Raw genomic sequence first — 20254 nt, 5'->3', positions numbered from 1 at the left:
AGAGGTCTGCTGTTAATGTAATATTTCTCCCCATATAAGTTAGGGATCTCTTGTCTCTTGCTGCTTTAAGGATTTTCTCTTTATCTTTGGAATTTGCAAGTTTCACTATTAAATGTTGAGGTGTTGAATGGTTTTTATTGGTTTTATGGGGGGATCTTTCTATCTCCTGTATCTGAATGCCTGTTTCCCGCCCCAAATTAGGGAAGTTCTCAGCTGTGATTTGTTCAAATATGGTTTTTGGCCCTCTGTCCCTCTCAGCACTCTCTGGAACCCTAATTATACATAGATTTTTCCTTCTGAGGCTATCATTTATTTTGGAAGGGTTCCTCTATAATGAGCAGGTATGGAATGAAATTGGAAGATACTGAAGTTCTTAAAGCAACCTTATTGCCTCCTGTCCTATACTTTTGGCTAAGCCATCTACAAAGGCCTTTTAAACATAGGGAAATGGTGATCTCTCCAACAAAGAATTCTTTCACCTGTATCAGGCTTGAAGAAGTCAGAAGTGCTAATTGAGAATGTTGAACAGCTTTCTAGGGTCTCCATTATTTAGTTTAAAATATTGTCATTTCCCAGTAAGTCAGATTGTGAAAAAAAAAAACACATTCAAAGCCAAGTCCAGACCATTTGGGATATAAAAATGTATGTCATTTTTAACACTGATATATTATTAAATTATGTTGGATAGTTCACATTTTACCTATACCATCTTAATAGTTTTTAGGATGTTAATAATCTAAACCAAAAATATATATACAGTAGTTTTCATATTTAAATGTCTGATTAATAAGGTGTTCTTTCTATAGGTCTTGTGCCTCAATTATAATCATATTGAATCCATCATACCCAGAGTAAAACCTCAGACTCACTTGACCAACAGGCAGTTACTCTACCAGAAAGTGCCTTCAAGTGGCTATGGACAACAAGGAACTTCAAAAATAAACAGGTACTATCTTTCTTTCACAATTATAAACAATTTTGGTTGGGAGTTTATAAAGCAGTTAGTCACATTAGTGATAGCAGTAATCTACATTTATCTTACTTTAATACTTATTTAATAGCTATATTCTAATAATAAATATCACAAATAAAAAGATATTCAAAATAGTCCTTTGTCATTGCTTTTTCCCTGCTTCCTGCATTTCATACCTATATTGTAAAAAAAAAGGAAAAGATATTCTAAGTTTAATGCTTTTTTAATTGAGATACAATTTACAAACCATAACACTCATCCTTTATATACAATTTACCGAGTATTTTAGTATATATATAAAGTTATGCAACCACTATGACCATCTAATTCCAAAGTGTTTTCATCACCCCATGAAAATAGCATGGACTTAGGTTTCTTTTAACCTTTGTTTTGTTTGTGTTCCTAAATTATTTATCTGGTCACTTAATGCCCCAGTTCAATGGAAAAGATTCTTTACAAAGGAGATGAGGACTTAACTCCCACCTTCCTACACATTTTTGGTAGAACATGAAGAGATACACATATCTACAACACAGAATATTTTCTTTCCAGTTACTCCAATGAGGAATTGTGGTTTTACCCACCTTTATTGAAGTATAATTTACATATAATAAAACTCACCAACTTAAGTTTAATGAATTTTGACAAACGTATTTAGTCAAGGCAGCCCAGTGGCCTGGCAGTTTGATGCCGCCTTTGGCCCAGGGTGTGATCCTGGAGATCCGGGATCAAGTCCCACATCAGGCTCCCTGCAGGGAGCCTGCTTCTCCCTCTACCTGTGTCTCTGCCTCTCTCTCTCTCTCTCTCTCTCAATCTCTCTCTCTGTGTCTTTCTTGAATAAATAAATAAAATCTTTAAAAATATATATATTCAGTCATATAACCATTACTACAATCAATTTTAGTATATGTGCTGCCGAAGCGAGCACCCATTACTACAATCAAAGTAAACTATTCCCACCCCCAAAACTTACATCTTTCTGCAATCTCCTCCCCAGCACCCTGGATCCTGGAAACAACCACTGATCTGTTTTCTATCACTATAATTTTGCCTTTCTCTAAAATTTCTTATGATTGCAGTCATTTAATAAGGAGTCTTTTGTGTCTGGCTTCTTTCACTTAGCATAATTCTTTTGAGATTCATATATGTTGTTGCAAGTGTCAGCCATTCATTTCATTTTACTGCTTAGTAGCATACCATTATAGATTATATGACAAATTGTTTATCCATTTATTGTTGATGGGCATTTGGGTTGTTTCCAATTTGAGGCTAGTTTGATTAAAGCTACTATGAATATTTGATTTGTACATATCCTTTATATTGGGACTATCCATAGTTTTCAACAGCTTTACTGAAGTATAGTTTACATACCAAATTCACTCATTTTAGGTGTATAATTTTTCCTAAATTCATAGTTGTGCAACTATTACCACAATACACTTTTAGAACATTTCCATCACACCAAAAAAGATCATCATGTCCATTTTTGGTCAGTTCCCTTTCCCAGTTCTAGCTCTAAGAAACCACTAATTCACTTTCCATAGAGTTATGTTTTCTAGACATTTCCTATAAATAGAATCATATATGTTGTCTTTTGTATCTGACTTCTTATATTTAACATAATGTTTCTGAGGTTCATTTATACTATAGCAACTGTTAGTAGTTCATCCCTTTCTATTGCTGAATATGCTGGGTATTGCATTGGATGGATATGCCACATGCCATTTATCCATTCACCAGTTGATAGACATCTGGATTGCTTCCACTTTGGGGCTAGTAATAATAATAATGCTGCTATAAACAGTTGTGTAGACATCTTTGGAAACACATGTTTTCATTTCTTAGTAGAAATCTAGGAGTGAAATTCTGGGTCATATGGTAATTTCATGTTTAACTTTGTAAGAAGCTGCCAAACTATTTTCCAAAGTGGTTACACCAGTTTTCATTAATAAGAACAGTTTATGAGGATTCTAATTTCTCTACATCCCCACCAATACTTGTTATTGTCTTTTTTACTCTAGCCTTTCTAAGGATTTGAAGTGGTATTTCATGATTTTTAAGCATTTTCTCTAAAGGACTTATCTTTTCTTAAATGGTGTCTTTTTTTATTTAAATTCAATTAGCCAACATATAGTACATCATTAGTTTCAGATGCAGTTTTCAGTAGTTCATCAGTTATGTATAACACCCAGTGCTCATCACATCATGTGCCCTTCTTAATTAAATGATGTCTTTTAAAGGAATTTTAATTTTGACTAAGTCCAATTTATCAACTTTTCCTCTTACCGATTGTGATTTTGGTGCTACCCTAACATCAAAAAGATTTTCTCACATTTTATTCAAACAATTTTATGTTTTTTTCATTTAGGATTAAGATCCATTCTGAATTAATGTTTGTGTATTTTACAAGATATAATGTTAGCTCAAATTCTTCTTTTTGTAAGTGGCTATCCATTTGTCCAAGCATCCTTTCCCTTTCTGTCATTAAGTTGCCTTGGTATCTTTGTTGAAAATCAGTTGACCAGTAAAATTTATTCCTGGATTCATTTTTTTTTAAGATTTTTTAAAAATTATTTATTTATTTATTCATGATAGAGACACACACACACACACAGAGAGAGAGGCAGAGACACAGGAGGAGGGAGAAGCAGGCTCCATGCTGGGAGCCCGACGCGGGTCTTGATCCCGGGACCCCAGGATCGCACCCTGGGCCAAAGGCAGGTGCTAAACTGCTGAGCCACCCAGGGATTCCCTTATTCCTGGATTCTTAATCATATTCCATTGAACTGTCTGTCCTTTTGCCGGTACCAGACTGGTTTGATTACCGCAGCTTAAAAGTTTTGAAATCAGAGATTATACACCCTCCAACTTTTTTTCTTTTTAAAAATTGCTTTGGATTTTCTGAGTTCTTTACATTTCCTTATAAATAAGGACATTTTTTGAATGGAGGGGAGGATCCTGCTAGACTTTTGATGGAGATTGCATTGAATCAATTGATCAATTTGGGGAGAACTGCTGTTTTAGTAATAGTGAGTCTTCTAATCAATGAACATAAAATATTTCTCCATTTACATAATCTTTAATTTATCTCAGCAATGTTTCGTATTTTCTGTGTATACGTTTTATACAACTGTTGTTAAATTTTTTTGAATTTTTTCTGAAATTTTTTCTGTTAAATTTTTTTTCTGTTGAAAAAAATTTTTTGCTAAATTTTTTGTTCTTTTTTAAAATATTATGAGTAGAATTCTTAATTTCATTCTCAGTTTATTGATAATATGGAGATATTCAATTAATTTTGTATATTAATCATGCTGAACTCATTTATTAGTGCAATAATAGTTTTTTGGTGGATTCTTTAGGATATTTTAAATACAAAATCATGTATCTGAGAATAAAGACAGTTTTACTTATTCTTTTCCAATCTGGATGCATCTTTTTTCTCTTTTTTTGATTGATTGTGCTGGTACTTGGTTTTCATTTCAAGTAAGTCTTTAAGTCTTTCTGTACTTTGTTCTTTACCATATAAAAATATTTTTTTAAGAATAAAAAGTGCATAATGCACTGAGTGTTATATGTTGGCAAACTGAATTTAAGTTTAAAAAAGAATAAAAAGTGATTATTATATGAAATACAGAGATAAGATTATCATTTAATTCTGATTTACTACTAAATTAATATTTTTAAACTTCAACTTATAGTAAGTACATATCAGGGTTTTTTTTCTGATACAACTCATTTGAAATTAAATTTATGGGCTCAAACTTATGCTTGTGTTTCAGAGATATAATGAGCAGTGAAAATTTGCCTCCAATAATGCACAGTTTAGAAGTGCTTCATTTGGGCTACAATGGAATTTGTAATTTAATTCAGCTACAGCTTAATAGGCTAAGAAATTTAAAATTCCTCTTTCTACAGGGTGAGTAGCAACACTGTCAATGTGTGAGTCTTTATTAAATTGATTTGAAAATATTGTTTTAATAAGCAAAATTAGCATCAACATTTACTTAAAACAGATTGATAAAAATGTTTTAGTAATCACAAATTGGTTTTTCTTGGGTTATTTACATAAATAATGTAAATGCAATATTCTAGGGCTAGAGAATATTGTGTTTCTAGCCCTAGAAAATGCAATGTTCTGGGGCTGTATATGGTATTATATCATAATTTACTTTTATCTCACATTCAACTAAAAAACCAATAGAAGTAACCAGTAATTCACAAGTACTTATTAAACTCAGAATTGGGCTAAGTATAAGAAATATACAGAAACACTATATTATTGTCATTACATATAGTTGAGATCCTTATTCTAAACTAGTTTAAGATCTGCCTCTGGAGACATACTGAAAGAAAGATGAATCAGTTCTTTTTTTTTTTTTTAATGATGAATTAGTTCTGAGTAACTATGTGTTACTAATTTAAGTGCAGTAGAAGTTTATTTTTTTAAGATTTTATGTATTTATTCATGAGAAACACACACACAGAGAGAGAGAGAGAGAGAGAGAGAGAGAGACATAGGCAGAGGGAGAAACAGGCTCCATGCAGGGAGCATGATGCGGGACCCGATCCCAGGACTCCAGGATCACACCCAGAGCCGAAGGCAGACGTTCAACCACTGAGCCACCCAGGCGTCCCTAAGTGCTGTAGAAGTTTAGAGTTTTCTCTGAAATTGAAACATATACGGGACTTTTTGAATGATTGATAGAATTTATATTGGGGTTAAGTATGACCAAGAGTTTTGCAAGTGGTGGGGAGGAAAAAAGTCACAAGAGCACAGTTGTGTTGTCTGTGGGCCAGCATTTGAAAAGGGACCAACCTGATAAAAACAAAGAGTATGCAGTTCTCTGAGAGAGTTATAAAGCCTCTAAACATGACCAATTTGATATAGAATGCTCATTTTGCAGTTGAAAATGGGTAGGAGTTATAAACCTTTAGAAAAGTGGAATGAGGAAGAAACAGTTTGGAACATTAGTCTAACAATTATTTAATGACATAGAAGAAAGGTTGGAAGACCCATCATTGAGACAAGTGGGGAGATACTTGTATAGTTGATCTGCGTATGGTAACTTTTTTCTGAAAGACAGGCTTTTCTAGACCATATTTAAAAATTTTAATGCACCTTTTTGCCTATCAAAGGTCCTGTGAATTGCATCAAAAACACAGAGACTTAGCCTTAAAAGAATAAGAAAATGAGCACAGATGACAGATCTTTTAAAAGATACAGTAACATATGAGAAAAGCAGACAACTTAACCCTGGAAAGTCTGTTTAAATCTAATAATGTAAAAAGGGAATGTGTTCTTTTGCCATGTCTAGCATGGCAAATCAGATTGGAGCAGCCTTATACAAAGACTGAGGCAATTGACTCTGACAATTATGGTTATCATTTATTGAGTCATTAGGCAAGGTATTTGTCTACATAGATTATCTCATTTTATCTTCACAGTAATTCAACATGGTAAATAATTTTATATGCATCTTACAAAAAAAGAAGTTAAATCTCAGTAGGGTTAAGTAATTTGCCAACATTTGCACCAGTGAATGGTGTGTTGCAGAGTCAAACACAGCTCTGTCTGACTCCAAAGCACATGCATCTTCTATTCAACACAAAGGACATAATAAAGGTCTGGGCTAGAGTAGTGTCAGTGGAAAGGAGGAGTAAATGGTAATTCAAAAATGCATTTTAAAAGAAAGAAATAGTAGGACTTAGTGACTAATTAGATATATAAGGAGAGGAAAAATAGTTCAAGATGTTTTCATTATTTCATTAGGAGATTGGGCAATAGGAGGTACTAAAGCTAGGTAAAGTCACTGGGAAAAGTTGCTAATTTGCAATAGGGAACAATCAGTTTGTGTTGTGATAATTTTGAGATGTAAAAATGGAAACTTTTTAAAGCAGTAGTACTGGACCACAGGTTAGGACTAGAAATGTGTATTTTGGAATTATACTAAAGGAGGTGACAGGTGAAGTCTATGTGTTTACTTAGGAAAAAAAGCATAGAGAAAGAATGAAAGGCCAAAAGAGGTGTGGAGACAAACCCCCATACACACATCCCACTATGCCCCCGACCCAGCATTAAGAAGGCTGGTGAAAAAAGAAATAGCAAAGCAGTCATACAAGAAATTTTGAAAGAAAACCAAGAAATGCAGACTCTAAATGTCAGAAAAAGAAAGGATAAATGTCCTCAAAGTCAAATGATGGGAAGAATAAGACCTTTGAAAAAAAAAGTGTTGGATTTTTTTTTTTTTTAAAGAAAACTGGATTCAACAAAAAGAAGACCACTGGTAAGTGTTAGAGAATCCAATTTGGAAATATGGGAAGAGTAAAACTCAAAAACAATGTAGAGGGAAGTGGTTGCATAGATAGTACAGGCAACAGATAGAGGTTGTATACTCAAGAAGCTTCTCCCTTAAAAGAAGGTAAGAATTCAGAAGGTGGCTAATGAGGTTCAGAACACATTTGGAGGTTTATAAAGAGATAAGTTAGGTTAATGACTAAACAGAAGATAATTCTAAGATCAATCTAAAGGGGCAAGAGGGGAATAAGCTGTAGGAGAGTACACAAACATAAGCAGTGATTAGATGAGGCCATGCCAGGGTCCATGAGAGAGCTTATGAACCTACAGTTCATCTATTGTGTTAAATTTGCAAGAATATGGGGAAGCTGGAATCTTTAGGGAAGGGCAGAGTGAGGCTGTAGGGAAGCAAGTTAGAATCTTAAGGATTAGAAGTCAAATTTATCTAAAATTTAACTATTTAGTTAAGTAAGTGGGAGTTTTTCAAACAATGGTAAATGCTCCTAGTAAAAGAAATGTAAGATCCCTGAAATCACATTCTGTATAGTTGTTTTTGGAATTTCCTTTCTTAAATATGTTTAATAAGCATTCTAAAATGAGTAGTGGCCAAAAATATGCTATGGCAGACATTATTTAGCACTTGAAACTATTCTGTATAATTTTTATACCACTGGCTTTAAAATATTAAAAGTGATAGTCTAAATACATAATCTTATAAAATTAATATATTAACACAACTGAGACACTTTCTCTCAATCTGATTTGAATAAACTTTTTTTCATTTATAAGCAAGGCACTGGTAAAGTTTCAAAGTCTGTGATTTAGTTATGTGAGCAATTTTATTGAAGGTTGTGATTTATAAACTTCTTTATAAGAATGGTACAAAATAAATTTACCATAGTTCACCAATTTTGAGACACTTATTCCTTTAACATATCTGAAATCTGGCTATGTTATTAATTGATAGCATGTCATAGTTTACCTAACCAATTTTTTTCTTTCTTAGTATACATAAATACTGACATATCTGAACAATTTTTGTAGCCTTAAATTTGATAAAATATGTTACATTTCAAGGAGACGAATTCCAAGATCACAGGATCACAACATTCAGTGATGTATTAGTTTGCTAGAGCTGCCATAACAAAGTACAACAAGCTGGATGGCTCAAACAACATATTTATTTCCTCACAGATCTAGACTAGAAGGCCAAGATCAAGGTGTCAGCAGGGTTGGTTCTGAGCCCATCTTTTTTTGGTTTAATAGATGACCTCTGTGTCTTCAGATGGTCTTCCCTCTATGGGTATCTTTGTCCGAATATTTTCTTACAAAAATACCAGTCATACTGGATTAGAGCTCACCTCAATGAACTCATTTAACCATAGTTACCTCTTTAAAGACCCTATTCCCAAATGCAGTCACATTCTGAGATATTAGGAGGTAAGACTTCAATATGTGAATTTGGTAGGCGCCCATAACAAACGAGGAGGATGCGTAGTGAATGAAAATGATATATATGTCGCGCGCGCTGGGGGCGACAACCGTCCAGGGCTGAGGGTAAGGGAATGAGGAAAAGAAAGGAGACATAAACAGAGTGGGAGCAGGAGGGACATATGGCCGGATTCAGCCACAATGCCAACTTTATTTGTATTATTCACTCTTTTATTTTTTTTATTTTTTTTCTATTTTTTTTAATTAATTTTTATTGGTGTTCAATTTACCAACATACAGAAAAACACCCAGTGCTCATCCCGTCAAGTGTCCGCCTCAGTGCCCGTCACCCATTCCCCTCCAACACCCGCCCTCCTCCCCTTCCACCACCCCTAGTTCGTTTCCCAGAGTTAGGAGTCTTTATGTTCTGTCTCTCTTCCTGATATTTCCCAACATTTCTTTTCCCTTCCTTTATATTCCCTTTCACTATTATTTATATTCCCCAAATGAATGAGAACATACACTGTTTGTCCTTCTCCGATTGACTTATTTCATTCAGCATAATACCCTCCAGTTCCATCCACGTTGAAGCAAATGGTAGGTATTTGTCGTTTCTAATTGCTGAGTAATATTCCATTGTATACATAAACCACATCTTCTTTATCCATTCATCTTTCGATGGACACCGAGGCTCCTTCCACAGTTTGGCTATTGTGGCCATTGCTGGTAGAAACATCGGGGTGCAGGTGTCCCGACGTTTCATTGCATCTGAATCTTTGGGGTAAATCCCCAACAGTGCAATTGCTGGGTGGTAGGGCAGGTCTATTTTTAACTCTTTGAGGAACCTCCACACAGTTTTCCAGAGTGGCTGCACCAGTTCACATTCCCACCAACAGTGTAAGAGGGTTCCCTTTTCTCCGCATCCTCTCCAACATTTGTTGTTTCCTGCCTTGTTAATTTTCCCCATTCTCACTGGTGTGAGGTGGTATCTCATGGTGGTTTTGATTTGTATTTCCCTGATGGCAAGTGATGCAGAGCATTTTCTCATGTGCATGGTCACTCTTTTATAAAGCAGGGTTGTTTAACAAACAGGATATTTTAAGCTTAGTTCTCCAGATATGTCCTTTCACAGTAGACAGCAACAGTATGCGCCCTTGAATAGATAGCAATAGTATGCGTCCTTGAGCCACAAGCCTTCAACAACAAGGGTGAGACAGGTGGGCCGAGGTTGGAAGAGTCAACAGAGAGCCTTTGCTCCATCCATTAACCCCTTCCTGGCACGCGGCTCCCAACATATATAGTATGGTATAATAGAAGCAACACTGAGCTTAAAATGTAAAGATCTAGGTTAGGCCTGCTGTCTAGGTTAGGCCACTTTAATGTTATGTCCAAGTTACTTAATTCTTGACCCTCATTTTTCTGATTCTTAAAAAATGATATTTTCCCTGTCCTATCTTGAGAGTCTAGTAGAAAACACGTATAAAGGCATTTTGTCGGGATCCCTGGGTGGCTCAGCGGTTGAGCACCCGCCTTTGGCCCAGGATGTGATCCTGGAGACCTGGAATCGAGTCCCATGTCAGGCTCCCGCATGGAACCTGCTTCTCCCTCTGCCTGTGTCTCTGCCTCTCTCTCTGTCTGTGTCTCTCATGAATAAATAAAATCTTTATAAAAAAAAAAGCATTTTGTCAACTCAAGGTCCCCCTCTCATTAATTATCATTACCATTAATACTTACAAAATTAGTGATTGCTATAGTAGAGAGAAATCAGGTTATAAAGAAAGGATTGAAATTTCAAAGAATGTAATGAACGTTTAATTCATTTTTACTTTTTGTATGTGGTTGTGGTGCAAAATATTTTAGGAAGGAAATAACAGCATAACTAAGGTACATTTTTCCAAATTAAAACACAATAATTCATTTATTTTAATAAATACTTATATATACCTATTTGAATGCGTAATAGAATAATATTAGAATAATAGATACTCAGGAAGTATCTCTTCTGCAGCACTTTTATACATCTACTTTTGTCAATACCATCTATTTTAGTACTCAATTACTAAACAGACAGATTGGGTCAATTACATACATTTAATACATCATATCTTGGTCTTTCAAACATAAAGGAGAAATTTTACCAAATATTATTTGATGATGATGGCTGAAATGGAGATGGAGAAATACATTCTATTTCTCCTTGGAAATATGTTCTTTTTAACAGTTTTACTTTTTAAGAAATCATTTTACAAAAAATATTTAAGTAAAGGGCAGTCCCGGTGGCGCAGTGGTTTGGCGCCGCCTGCAGCCAGGGCGTGATCCTGGAGACCCTGGATGGAGTCCCATATCGGGCTCTCTGCATGGAGCCTGCTTCTCCCTCTGCCTGTGTCTCTGCCTCTCATTCTCTCTCTGTGTCTCTATGAATAAATAAATAAAATCTTTTAAAAAAATTTTTTAAGTAAAATGGGTAACCTTTTATTCAGAAAGTTTGGGCTCACCTGACATATCATGACTTATATTTCTCCAGGAAATGAAATCAGTCAAATTGAAGGGCTTGACAATTTAGTAGTCCTTCAGGAATTGGTTGTGGACCATAACCGCATCAGAGCATTTAATGACAGTGCCTTTGCCAAACCAAGCTCTCTGTTGGCACTTCACCTGGAGGAAAACAGACTACGAGAGTTGAGCAGATTACAACCTTTGGTAAAATTAGAGAAACTCTTCCTAGGATATAATAAAATCCAGGTAACATTATTTTGGAGTTTTTAAATGAAATTTATAAGACTTAACTCCTCTTAAACATAAAAGTTCCAAACACACCAATGAAAACTTTGCTAATGTGCTAACTTGTTTTATGTCATGTAAATACTCTGTGAAACAAAGGCATATAAATAGTCAGATGATGCAAAGATGTCCACTCTGACTTATAAATCCAACCAAACCACATGCATCCACCTGCTAAAAAAAGAGTTAGCTCTAAATGTTCTAAACTCCTCTCAGCAGTTCTCTCTAATAGATCTCTTTTGTTCTTAGCTACTCTTGGTCCAAGCTATTTCTGCATCTCAATCCCAGCCTTCCTGTGGCCCTTTAAACTTGGCATTTGTCCTTGATCTGACTGACATTTGAATTGGTTCCTGATAATGGCCCTTATTTAGCCTTAATATTCCATCTCTACACACTTAAGGCTTCCCTTAGATAAGGTCCTGCTTTGGTTTTACCTGCTCAGAATTCAACCTATTTCCTTTAGGCCCTATCCCAACTGAGCCTGCTCAGACTCTCTCCTGATACAGTATGCAGATAAGACTGTTGAAGGTATACATAGCCTTACACAGCCTTAACATTTCTCTCAGTGTTTTGATGATGATGTTAGCCCTCCTTTTACCAATTTTACTTCTGCCCATACCTCTAAACAATCTCAAAGACAAAATGAAATGTGGACTTCTACCCAAGAACAGAGACCAACTATATCTTGCCCACATTTGTATCAGTATGTAGCATAGTACCTGGTACATAGTAATTATGCCATCAATATTTGTGGCTTTACTTGCTAGAGTTCGGGGAGCCCCTTCGGGGGTGATATAAAAGCCTGTTCAATGCTAGAAAAAAATCATGAGCCCTGTCCTACATAGCAACTAGGAAATATACATACAGAGAAAAATGGCATACAACTAATTTTTCAAAATTCAAACAACATTCATCTGAGAAAAGCCTTCCAAATGCAATGATTCTTACAAAGCTTTATCCAGAGGAAATCTAAATTGGGAAAATTGCAATCCTATGGGAAATCTTTCCAGTGATAGCAACTAAGCTGATGCAAAGGATTGTCATATCAGACTTAAGAGATCTTACCCAGTATCAAGCTTTACTATAATTTCAAGGATACACAGGATCTGGAACACTCCTGTGGCTTCTCAGGTCCTTTCTTTTTACATACTCTCTAGCTTAGAGTAAAATATAAGATCTCCAAGTGAGACTGAGTGATCCAGGCAGCCCCAGTGGCTCAGCAGTTTAGCGCCACCTTCCGCCCAGGGTGTGATCTTGGAGACCCAGGATCAAGTCCCACATTGGGCTCCCTGCATGGAGCCTGCTTCTCCCTCTGCCTGTGTCTCTGCCTCTCTCTCTCTGTGCCTCTCATGAATAAATAAAATCTTTAAAAAAAAAGAGAGAGAGAGATTTTGAGTGATCCATATAAAAGGGAATCTTTCATTTATGAAATACCTCTATTTTCTTCTTGTGCTTATGTGATTATTTTATAGGGAACCATGCTTGATAATTCCATTGTTGTAGGTGTATTCACTATAACCAGGGAGATCCTGTACTAAGAATATTTCATAAATAAGGACCTTCTTCCTATTAAATATCATTGGTCTATTTGACAGCAGAGCTATTTATCCACATAATTATAAAGTGATTAGACCAGGTAACCTGCTTTTCCCCAGGAGTGTCCTTGCCTCACATCCCCACCCTTCTAACCCACTAAAAGAAGAGAATGAATGGCAGATCCGCTGTTGTAACAACTTCCAACCCAGTAAAAATCAGGATAATGCCTAGTCAAGGTAATTTTTTATAAAAATTTAATGTAGCTAATAGACAACCTATATGATAAATCATGAGAAATTATGCATATAACATGGAATGAAGGGATATTGATTATTTAATGATCAACCCAACATTATTTTTATCCTTGAAATAGTATTTTCCTTTAATTTAGATTGATCATTATACAATCAAACTCATTCTATTAATATTATAGTACCTTAATATGAACATACATTTAGCTGGGAAACATTAAGAGGAGTAAGAAGTTGAGTTGGAGATTCTGTTTAATTCTACTGAAGATATTATGTTCTTCAAAATTCTTAACTCTCCATTCATATTTTCTTTTATGGGAGAGATCTTTTTCTCTAGATTCATACCAACATGGGTAAGCTAACACCAGCATTAATTCCCACAAATGGGAAATCAGATTATAACCCTTGGGTTGATAAAGATGTCTAGAGTAGGAGGGAAAAGACATAGAAAAATTAAGAAAACAATACTTCAGATGAAGGTATATGCTGCCCTGCATTAACCAATTTTAAAAACTTTCATAAACTGCATATTCTTGATAAGATTCCAGTGTGAAGCTTTTCACTTAGCCATCAGGACCTATAATGTAGATTTGGAAAATTGTTGCCTATAGTCCTGCCTTTGCTGATAGAAGCCCAGAAACATGACTGAAAGGTGACTTATTTAATCAGCTTTACAGTCCTATTTGGTTTCTGTGTCTAAATGATTCCCCTATCTGGGATCAAACACCGTGTCTGCTTTTAAACATCTCAGTAATCACCTAAAGCTAGAAATGACTCCAGGAAATAATCCACTGCTATTTCTTGCCCTAAATGAAAGGCGCCAATCTAAGTCTAACTATTACCATGATTGCCATAGAGCTTAATCCTGAAAATGTACTCAAAAGGTAACCACTATTGGTGTGCTGGTTAATGTTTAATGGCCTGCTCTTCAGGAGGGGAGGAGGTCCTTATCGATAGCATTTGCCAATTTAATTGGCAGTATAATTTTCTCCACCATGGTCAATTTCAAGCTGAACACCATCTCACAAAATTCCTGAAAATTTACCAAATCTAGGTGGTACAACAACTCCATTGTAAAAACTACTCTATATTAAAATTGGGAAGCCATTGGCCCTCTTCCCCAATTATGAACATACTAGTTTTCTTGATGTCTCTTTATACCAGCATTATCCTCTACAAATTTAACACTCGGTTTCTCATATTAACATATTCCAGGAGAAACAAACATTTTAATTAGAAATATTTCACTAGTGAACACTGCCAAAATCTGTTTAATTTGAGAAAATAATTCAGAAGACTTTTCACATTTCTGTGCTTTCCAGTCAGGCTTTGGTTCCACATACAGGAACTACCTGTGGGTCAAATGCATAATATCTCTATAGATAATGGACTATCAAAGCTTTTCCAGAGTCCTCCCTTATGATACTTCTAAGATCAAAATTATGAAAATCAGCATTTAAATTCCACTTCCAAAGGTCTAAAATTAAGTCTAAGTTTCTTTATAGTTACTGGGTGAATTTGCTATGTCTACTTGTCATTCCAAATAAGAATAGGAGCGTATCAATAATTTTATTTTAATACTATAAACTAGCAGCAAACTGAAACTGAGCTTGTCACCTAAATTTTGTCAGAAATAGCATTTTTAAAAATAATTTTGCAAAAGTTAAAATGTACTTGCAAACTTTCACCAGTGTTAAATAGGTAATAATAAATAACCCCATCCAGTAGGGAAGACAAGTCATTCCACTAGAAAAATACTTTTTCAACTATATATACTCTAAGAAAATATATCAGGATGTAGTCCACTCAATATCACATGTTCCTTTACGGTTAGGGATGTATTTAAAATTATTTAGACTGGATTCACCATCTTTTCCACACTTCTGGGTCAATCCTCTGGGGGAATTAACCAAATATAATCTCAGACCTAGACCATAATTTTCTGAGAAGAAATTTGGTCTTTTCTTGCAATTGCTGCCACATGGCCAACTTCCCCTGCTAGAATATCATCTTTACCAGTCATACATTTGGAATCAATAGTACATAGATTTGTTCTTAATCAACAATACAGAATGTGCCACTCAAGCTCACTTTGGAGAATTCAATCAAGAGCTAGCTGCAATCCAGTACTTCCATATGATTACTTCAAATCAGCATATATTTAAAGATATTGGATCTAACCACTAAGTAATTTGTTGATTAACTTTTCAATAGGATATGGCAGAGCTGGAAAAACTTGATGGTATCTCTTCTCTCAGAGAGCTTACAGTGTATGGCAATCCAGTGAGTATGTTACTTTTCTAAATTGTCGGTTAATTCAATTATAGTTGTACATAATCAATTTTTATATGTGAGAATTTATTGGTTTCCATATATATAGATAGTTATCCAAGCATAATTTATTTACTGTCCTCTTCCAACTGATGATAATATAATCTGCCATTGTCATATATAAGAGGATCTGTTTCAGGGTTCTAGTCATTGGACTATTGTCAACCCCTGTACCAATATTATACTAGTTAATTACTAAGGTTTTATATTGTCTTGGTGTCAGGTAGAGTAAGTGCTTCCAATTTTCCTTCCCTTCCTTCTTCTCCTTTTTTTCTCTCCTCACTGTCTCAGCTGTTTTTGACCCTTTACATTTACTAAGAGTTCTAAGAAACAGCCTTTGAAGTTATGTGACAGTCTTGTTGACATTTTATTTGGAATTGCATGGAATATGTAAATTAATTTGAGGAAAAATCTGCTGTTTTTGCTGTTGGAGGCTTTGGAGGGATCAAATAAGTAGCACCTTTTCACTTAACATCTGAACAAATTGCAAATATGACATGGCAGATGGAGAGGTGAAAATATTTTGCTTAGCTTCATAAGAAAGTCAAACAGGCCTGCTAACAGATCCCAAAAATAGGTAATCATGATCTCCCAGAAACAGGAAATACTTAACCAAATTCTTTCCACATAGGAGAAGAGCTTCTGCTGGAGGAAGAGAGGGCATTCTGTACCAATATGTTCCTTCCCAAGACAGGAAGGACGAGCTAAATAAACATGCTCAGTTTAATTTTCCCAAGTTTATCAATTAGGTCACTCTGCTCCTAGTAGAGGGGTAAAGGGGTTGAGAGAGCCCAGTAGTGCCATATCAGAGAGCTCTTTTCACCCAGAAAAGTGTTAAATAGAAGCACTGATCTTAGGTAACTGACTTCAAAAAATGCTTCTAGGCAGCCCCATTGGCGCAGCGGTTTAGCGCCGCCTTGCAGCCCAGGGCGTGATCCTGGAGACCCTGGATGGAGTCCCACAACGGGCTCCCTGCATGAAGCCTGCTTCTCCCTCTGCCTGACTCTCTCTCTCTCTCTCTCTCTCTGTCTCTATAAATAAATAAATAAAATCTTAAAAAAAAAAAAAAAAAAAAGTGCTTCCAGGGATGCCTGGGTGGCTTAGTGGGTTGAGCTTCTGCCTTCCGCTCAGAGTGCGATCCTGGAGTTCCAGGATAGAGTCCCACCTCAGGCTCCCTGCATGGAGCCTGCTTCTCCCTCTGCCTATGTCTCTGCCTCTCTTTTTCTGTGTCTCTCATGAATAAATAAATAAAATCTTTTTAAAAAATGCTTCGAAATTGTTGCTATTAAATATTGTTTGCTATAGGTTGTAGGTAGATAATCTTCAGCATTTTAAGGAAGCTCCTTTCTAATTCAGTTTACTACCTATTTTTATCATGAATGTTTATGGATTTTGAATAATTGGCAATGCAGTTTCCTCTTTAATCTGTTAATAGGTAAATTACATCAATAGACAATAGTGTTAAACCATCATTAATCCTGAGTTCAATACTTTTGGGTCATGTTTTACACTTCGCTGGATTCAGTTTGCTAAGATTTCAGGTATTATATCTGTATTTATGGAAATAAGTAAAACTGATCTATAATTATCATCTTATGCTATTCTTTTAAGTTTGTCAAGGCTGTTCTTGCCTCATAAAATTAATTGGGAGCTCTCTCTTGCTAGTCTACGATTTAGCTTATATAGGAAAAACCCATGTGTTCCCTGAAGGATAATTAGGTCTCTAAAACAATCTGGGCTCAGTATTTTTTGAGTTAGATTTAAAACTACCTGTTCAAATTATTTAATGGCTATCAATTCAATCATATTTTCTATTCCTTCAAAAGTCAATATTGAGAATTTATACTTTTCTATAAATTTGTCCTTTTTATATAAATTTTAAATGTATTGCTATCATAAAACTGATGAATTTTTAAAATCTCCACTATATTTGTGTTTTGTCATCTTTTTTATACCTAAATTTGTTGATTTTTGCATTTTCTCTTTTATTCTTGATAAGTCTTGCTAAAGGTTTGTCTATTGTATTAATCTTTTCAAAGAACCATATTTTGGGTTTCTCAATGGTTTATTTATTTGGTTTTTATTTCAATAATTCCCACCCTTTATTATTTCCTTCTCTCTGTTTCTTGGAATTTACTTTTCTGACTTTATTATTTTTAACATTTTTATTGAAATTTTTAGCATTACTTATTGAAACTATTTTTAGCATAATACTGATTCTATGGTTCAGCTTTTAATTATTTAAGTTTTTATTTAAATTCCAGTTAGGATACAGCATAATATTAGTTTAAAGTGTACAATATAGTGATTAAACACTTCCATGCATCACCTTGTACTCATTACATAATTATAACTGTACTCCTTCATCCACATCACCTATTTAACCCATCCTCCCACCCACATCCCTTCTGGTAATAACCATCAGTTTGTTCTCTGTAGTTCAGAGCCTATTTCTTGGTTTGCTTGTCTCTCTCCCTTGATTTTCTCTCTGCTCCTTTTTGTTTGTTTGTTTCTTAAATTCCATGTATGAGTAAAATCATATGGTGTTTGTCTTTCTCTGACTTATTTGACTTTGCATTATACTCTCTAGCTCATCTGTGTCATTGCAAATGGCAAATTTTCATTATTTTTTATGACTGAATAATATTGCATTATGTACCACATCTTCTTTATCCATTCATCAATCAGTGGACAGGTGGGCTGTTTCCATAATTTGGCTATTGTACATAAGGCTGTTATAAACATCAAGGTGCATATATGCATAAATTAGTGCTTTTGTATTCTTTAGGTAAATACCCAGTAGTATGATTGCTGGATCATAGGGTAGGTCTATATTTAATTTTTTGAGGAACCTCCATACTGTTTTCTAGAATGGCTGCATCAGTTTGCATTCCCACAGGGAAAGAGGATTCCCTTTTCTCCACATCCTCACCAACACCTTTCGTCTCTTTCTGATCTTAGCCATCCTGACAGATGTGAGGTGATATCTCATTGTGGTTTTGATTTGCACTTCCTTGATAATAAGTCATGTTGAGCATCTTTTCGTGTGTCTGTTGGCCATCTGTATGTTTCTTTAGAAAAATGTCTATTTATGTCTTCTGTTTATTTTTTAGTTGGATTATTCATTTTTGGGGTGTTGAGTTTTAAGTTCTTTATAAATTTTGGGTCCTAATCCTTTACCAGACATGTCATTTGCATATATCTTCTCCCATTCAGTAGGTTGTCTTTTAGTTTTATTGGTTGTTTCCTTTGGCTGTACAGAAGCTTTTCATTTTGATATAGTCCTAATAGTCTATTTTTGCTTGTATTGTCTCCCTTGCCTCGGGAGACTTATCCAGAAAGAAGTTGCTATGGCTGATGTCAAAGAAGTTACTACCCTATGTTCTCTTCTAGGACTTTTATTGTTTCAGTTCTCATATTTAGGTCTTTATTTTTTTTTTAATTTTTTTTTTAATTTTTATTTATTTATGATAGTCACAGAGAGATAGAGAGAGAGGCAGAGACACAGGCAGAGGGAGAAGCAGGCTCCATGCACCGGGAGCCCGACGTGGGATTCGATCCCGGGTCTCCAGGATCGCGCCCTGGGCCAAAGGCAGGCGCCAAACCGCTGCGCCACCCAGGGATCCCATATTTAGGTCTTTAATCCATTTTGAATTAATTTTTATGTATGGTGTAAGAAAGTGGTCTAGTTTCATTCTTTTGAATGGAGCCGTCCAGTTTTTCCAACGCCATTTGTTGAAGAGACTTTTTCCCATTGGATGTTCTTTCCTGCTTTGTTGAAGATTAATTGACCATATAATTGTGGGTTCATTTCTGGGTTTTCTATTCTGTTTCATCGATCTATGTGTCTTATTTTTGTGCCAATACCATACTGTTTTGATTATTAGAGCTTTGCAATACAACTTAAAGTCTAGAATTGTGATGCCTCCAGCTTTGCTTTTCTTTTTCAAGATTGCATTGGCTATTTGGGGTCTCTTGTGGTTCCCTACAAATTATAGGATTGTTTGTTCTAGCTCTGTGAAAAATGCCATTGGTATTTTGATAGGTATTGCATTGAATGTGTATATTGCTATGGTTACTATAAACATTTTAAGAAGAGACAAAGAAGGGCACAATATAATAATAAAGGGGATAATCCAACAAGAAGATGTAACAATTATAAATATTTATGCACCCAACATGGGAGGACCCAACTACATAAAACAATTAAAAACAAACATAAAGGAACTAATTGATAATAACACAATAATAGTACAGGACTCTAATACCCCACTTGCATCAATGGACAGATCACCTAAACAGAAGATCAACAAGGAAACAATGGCTTTCAATGACATGCTGGCCCAGATAGACCTAACAGATATATTCAGAACTCTCCATCCTAAAATGCAGAACACACATTCTTTTCAAGTACACCTGACACATTCTCCAGAAAAGATCACAAATTAGGCCACAAAACAGGTTTCAACAAATTCAAGAAGATCAAAGTGAAACCATGCACCTTTTCTGACCACAACACTATGAAACTTGAAATCAGGGGTACCTGGGTGACCCAGTGGGTTGAGAGGCTGGCTCTGGATTTCAGCTTAGGTCACAATCTTAGTGTCCTGAGATCAAGCCCTGCACCAGGCTCTACACTTAGTGGGGAGTCTGCTG

At 35.3% G+C, this 20254-nt stretch overlaps 1 protein-coding gene across 13 annotated transcripts in view; it reads left to right on the top strand.

The window, feature by feature from the left end:
• LRRC9 (leucine rich repeat containing 9) overlaps window positions 1-20254 on the top strand; it is a 125749-nt gene that overhangs the window by 85626 nt on the left and 19869 nt on the right. For 10 of the 13 annotated variants that reach the window (XM_041760099.1, XM_041760109.1, XM_041760102.1 and 7 more), the window contains 4 exons: window positions 807-946; window positions 4753-4889; window positions 11224-11441; window positions 15482-15550. In XM_041760099.1, the coding sequence (XP_041616033.1) occupies window positions 807-946; window positions 4753-4889; window positions 11224-11441; window positions 15482-15550 (564 nt within the window). Of the gene's footprint in view, window positions 1-806; window positions 947-4752; window positions 4890-11223; window positions 11442-15481; window positions 15551-20254 lie in introns of those variants that run through there. The other 3 variants (XM_041760108.1, XM_041760107.1, XM_041760110.1) reach the window with 2 other exon arrangements.

Source organism: Vulpes lagopus, chromosome 6, assembly GCF_018345385.1.
Source record: "Vulpes lagopus strain Blue_001 chromosome 6, ASM1834538v1, whole genome shotgun sequence".
Lineage (NCBI taxonomy): Eukaryota > Metazoa > Chordata > Mammalia > Carnivora > Canidae > Vulpes > Vulpes lagopus.
This window is presented reverse-complemented; position numbering and strand designations above follow the sequence as displayed.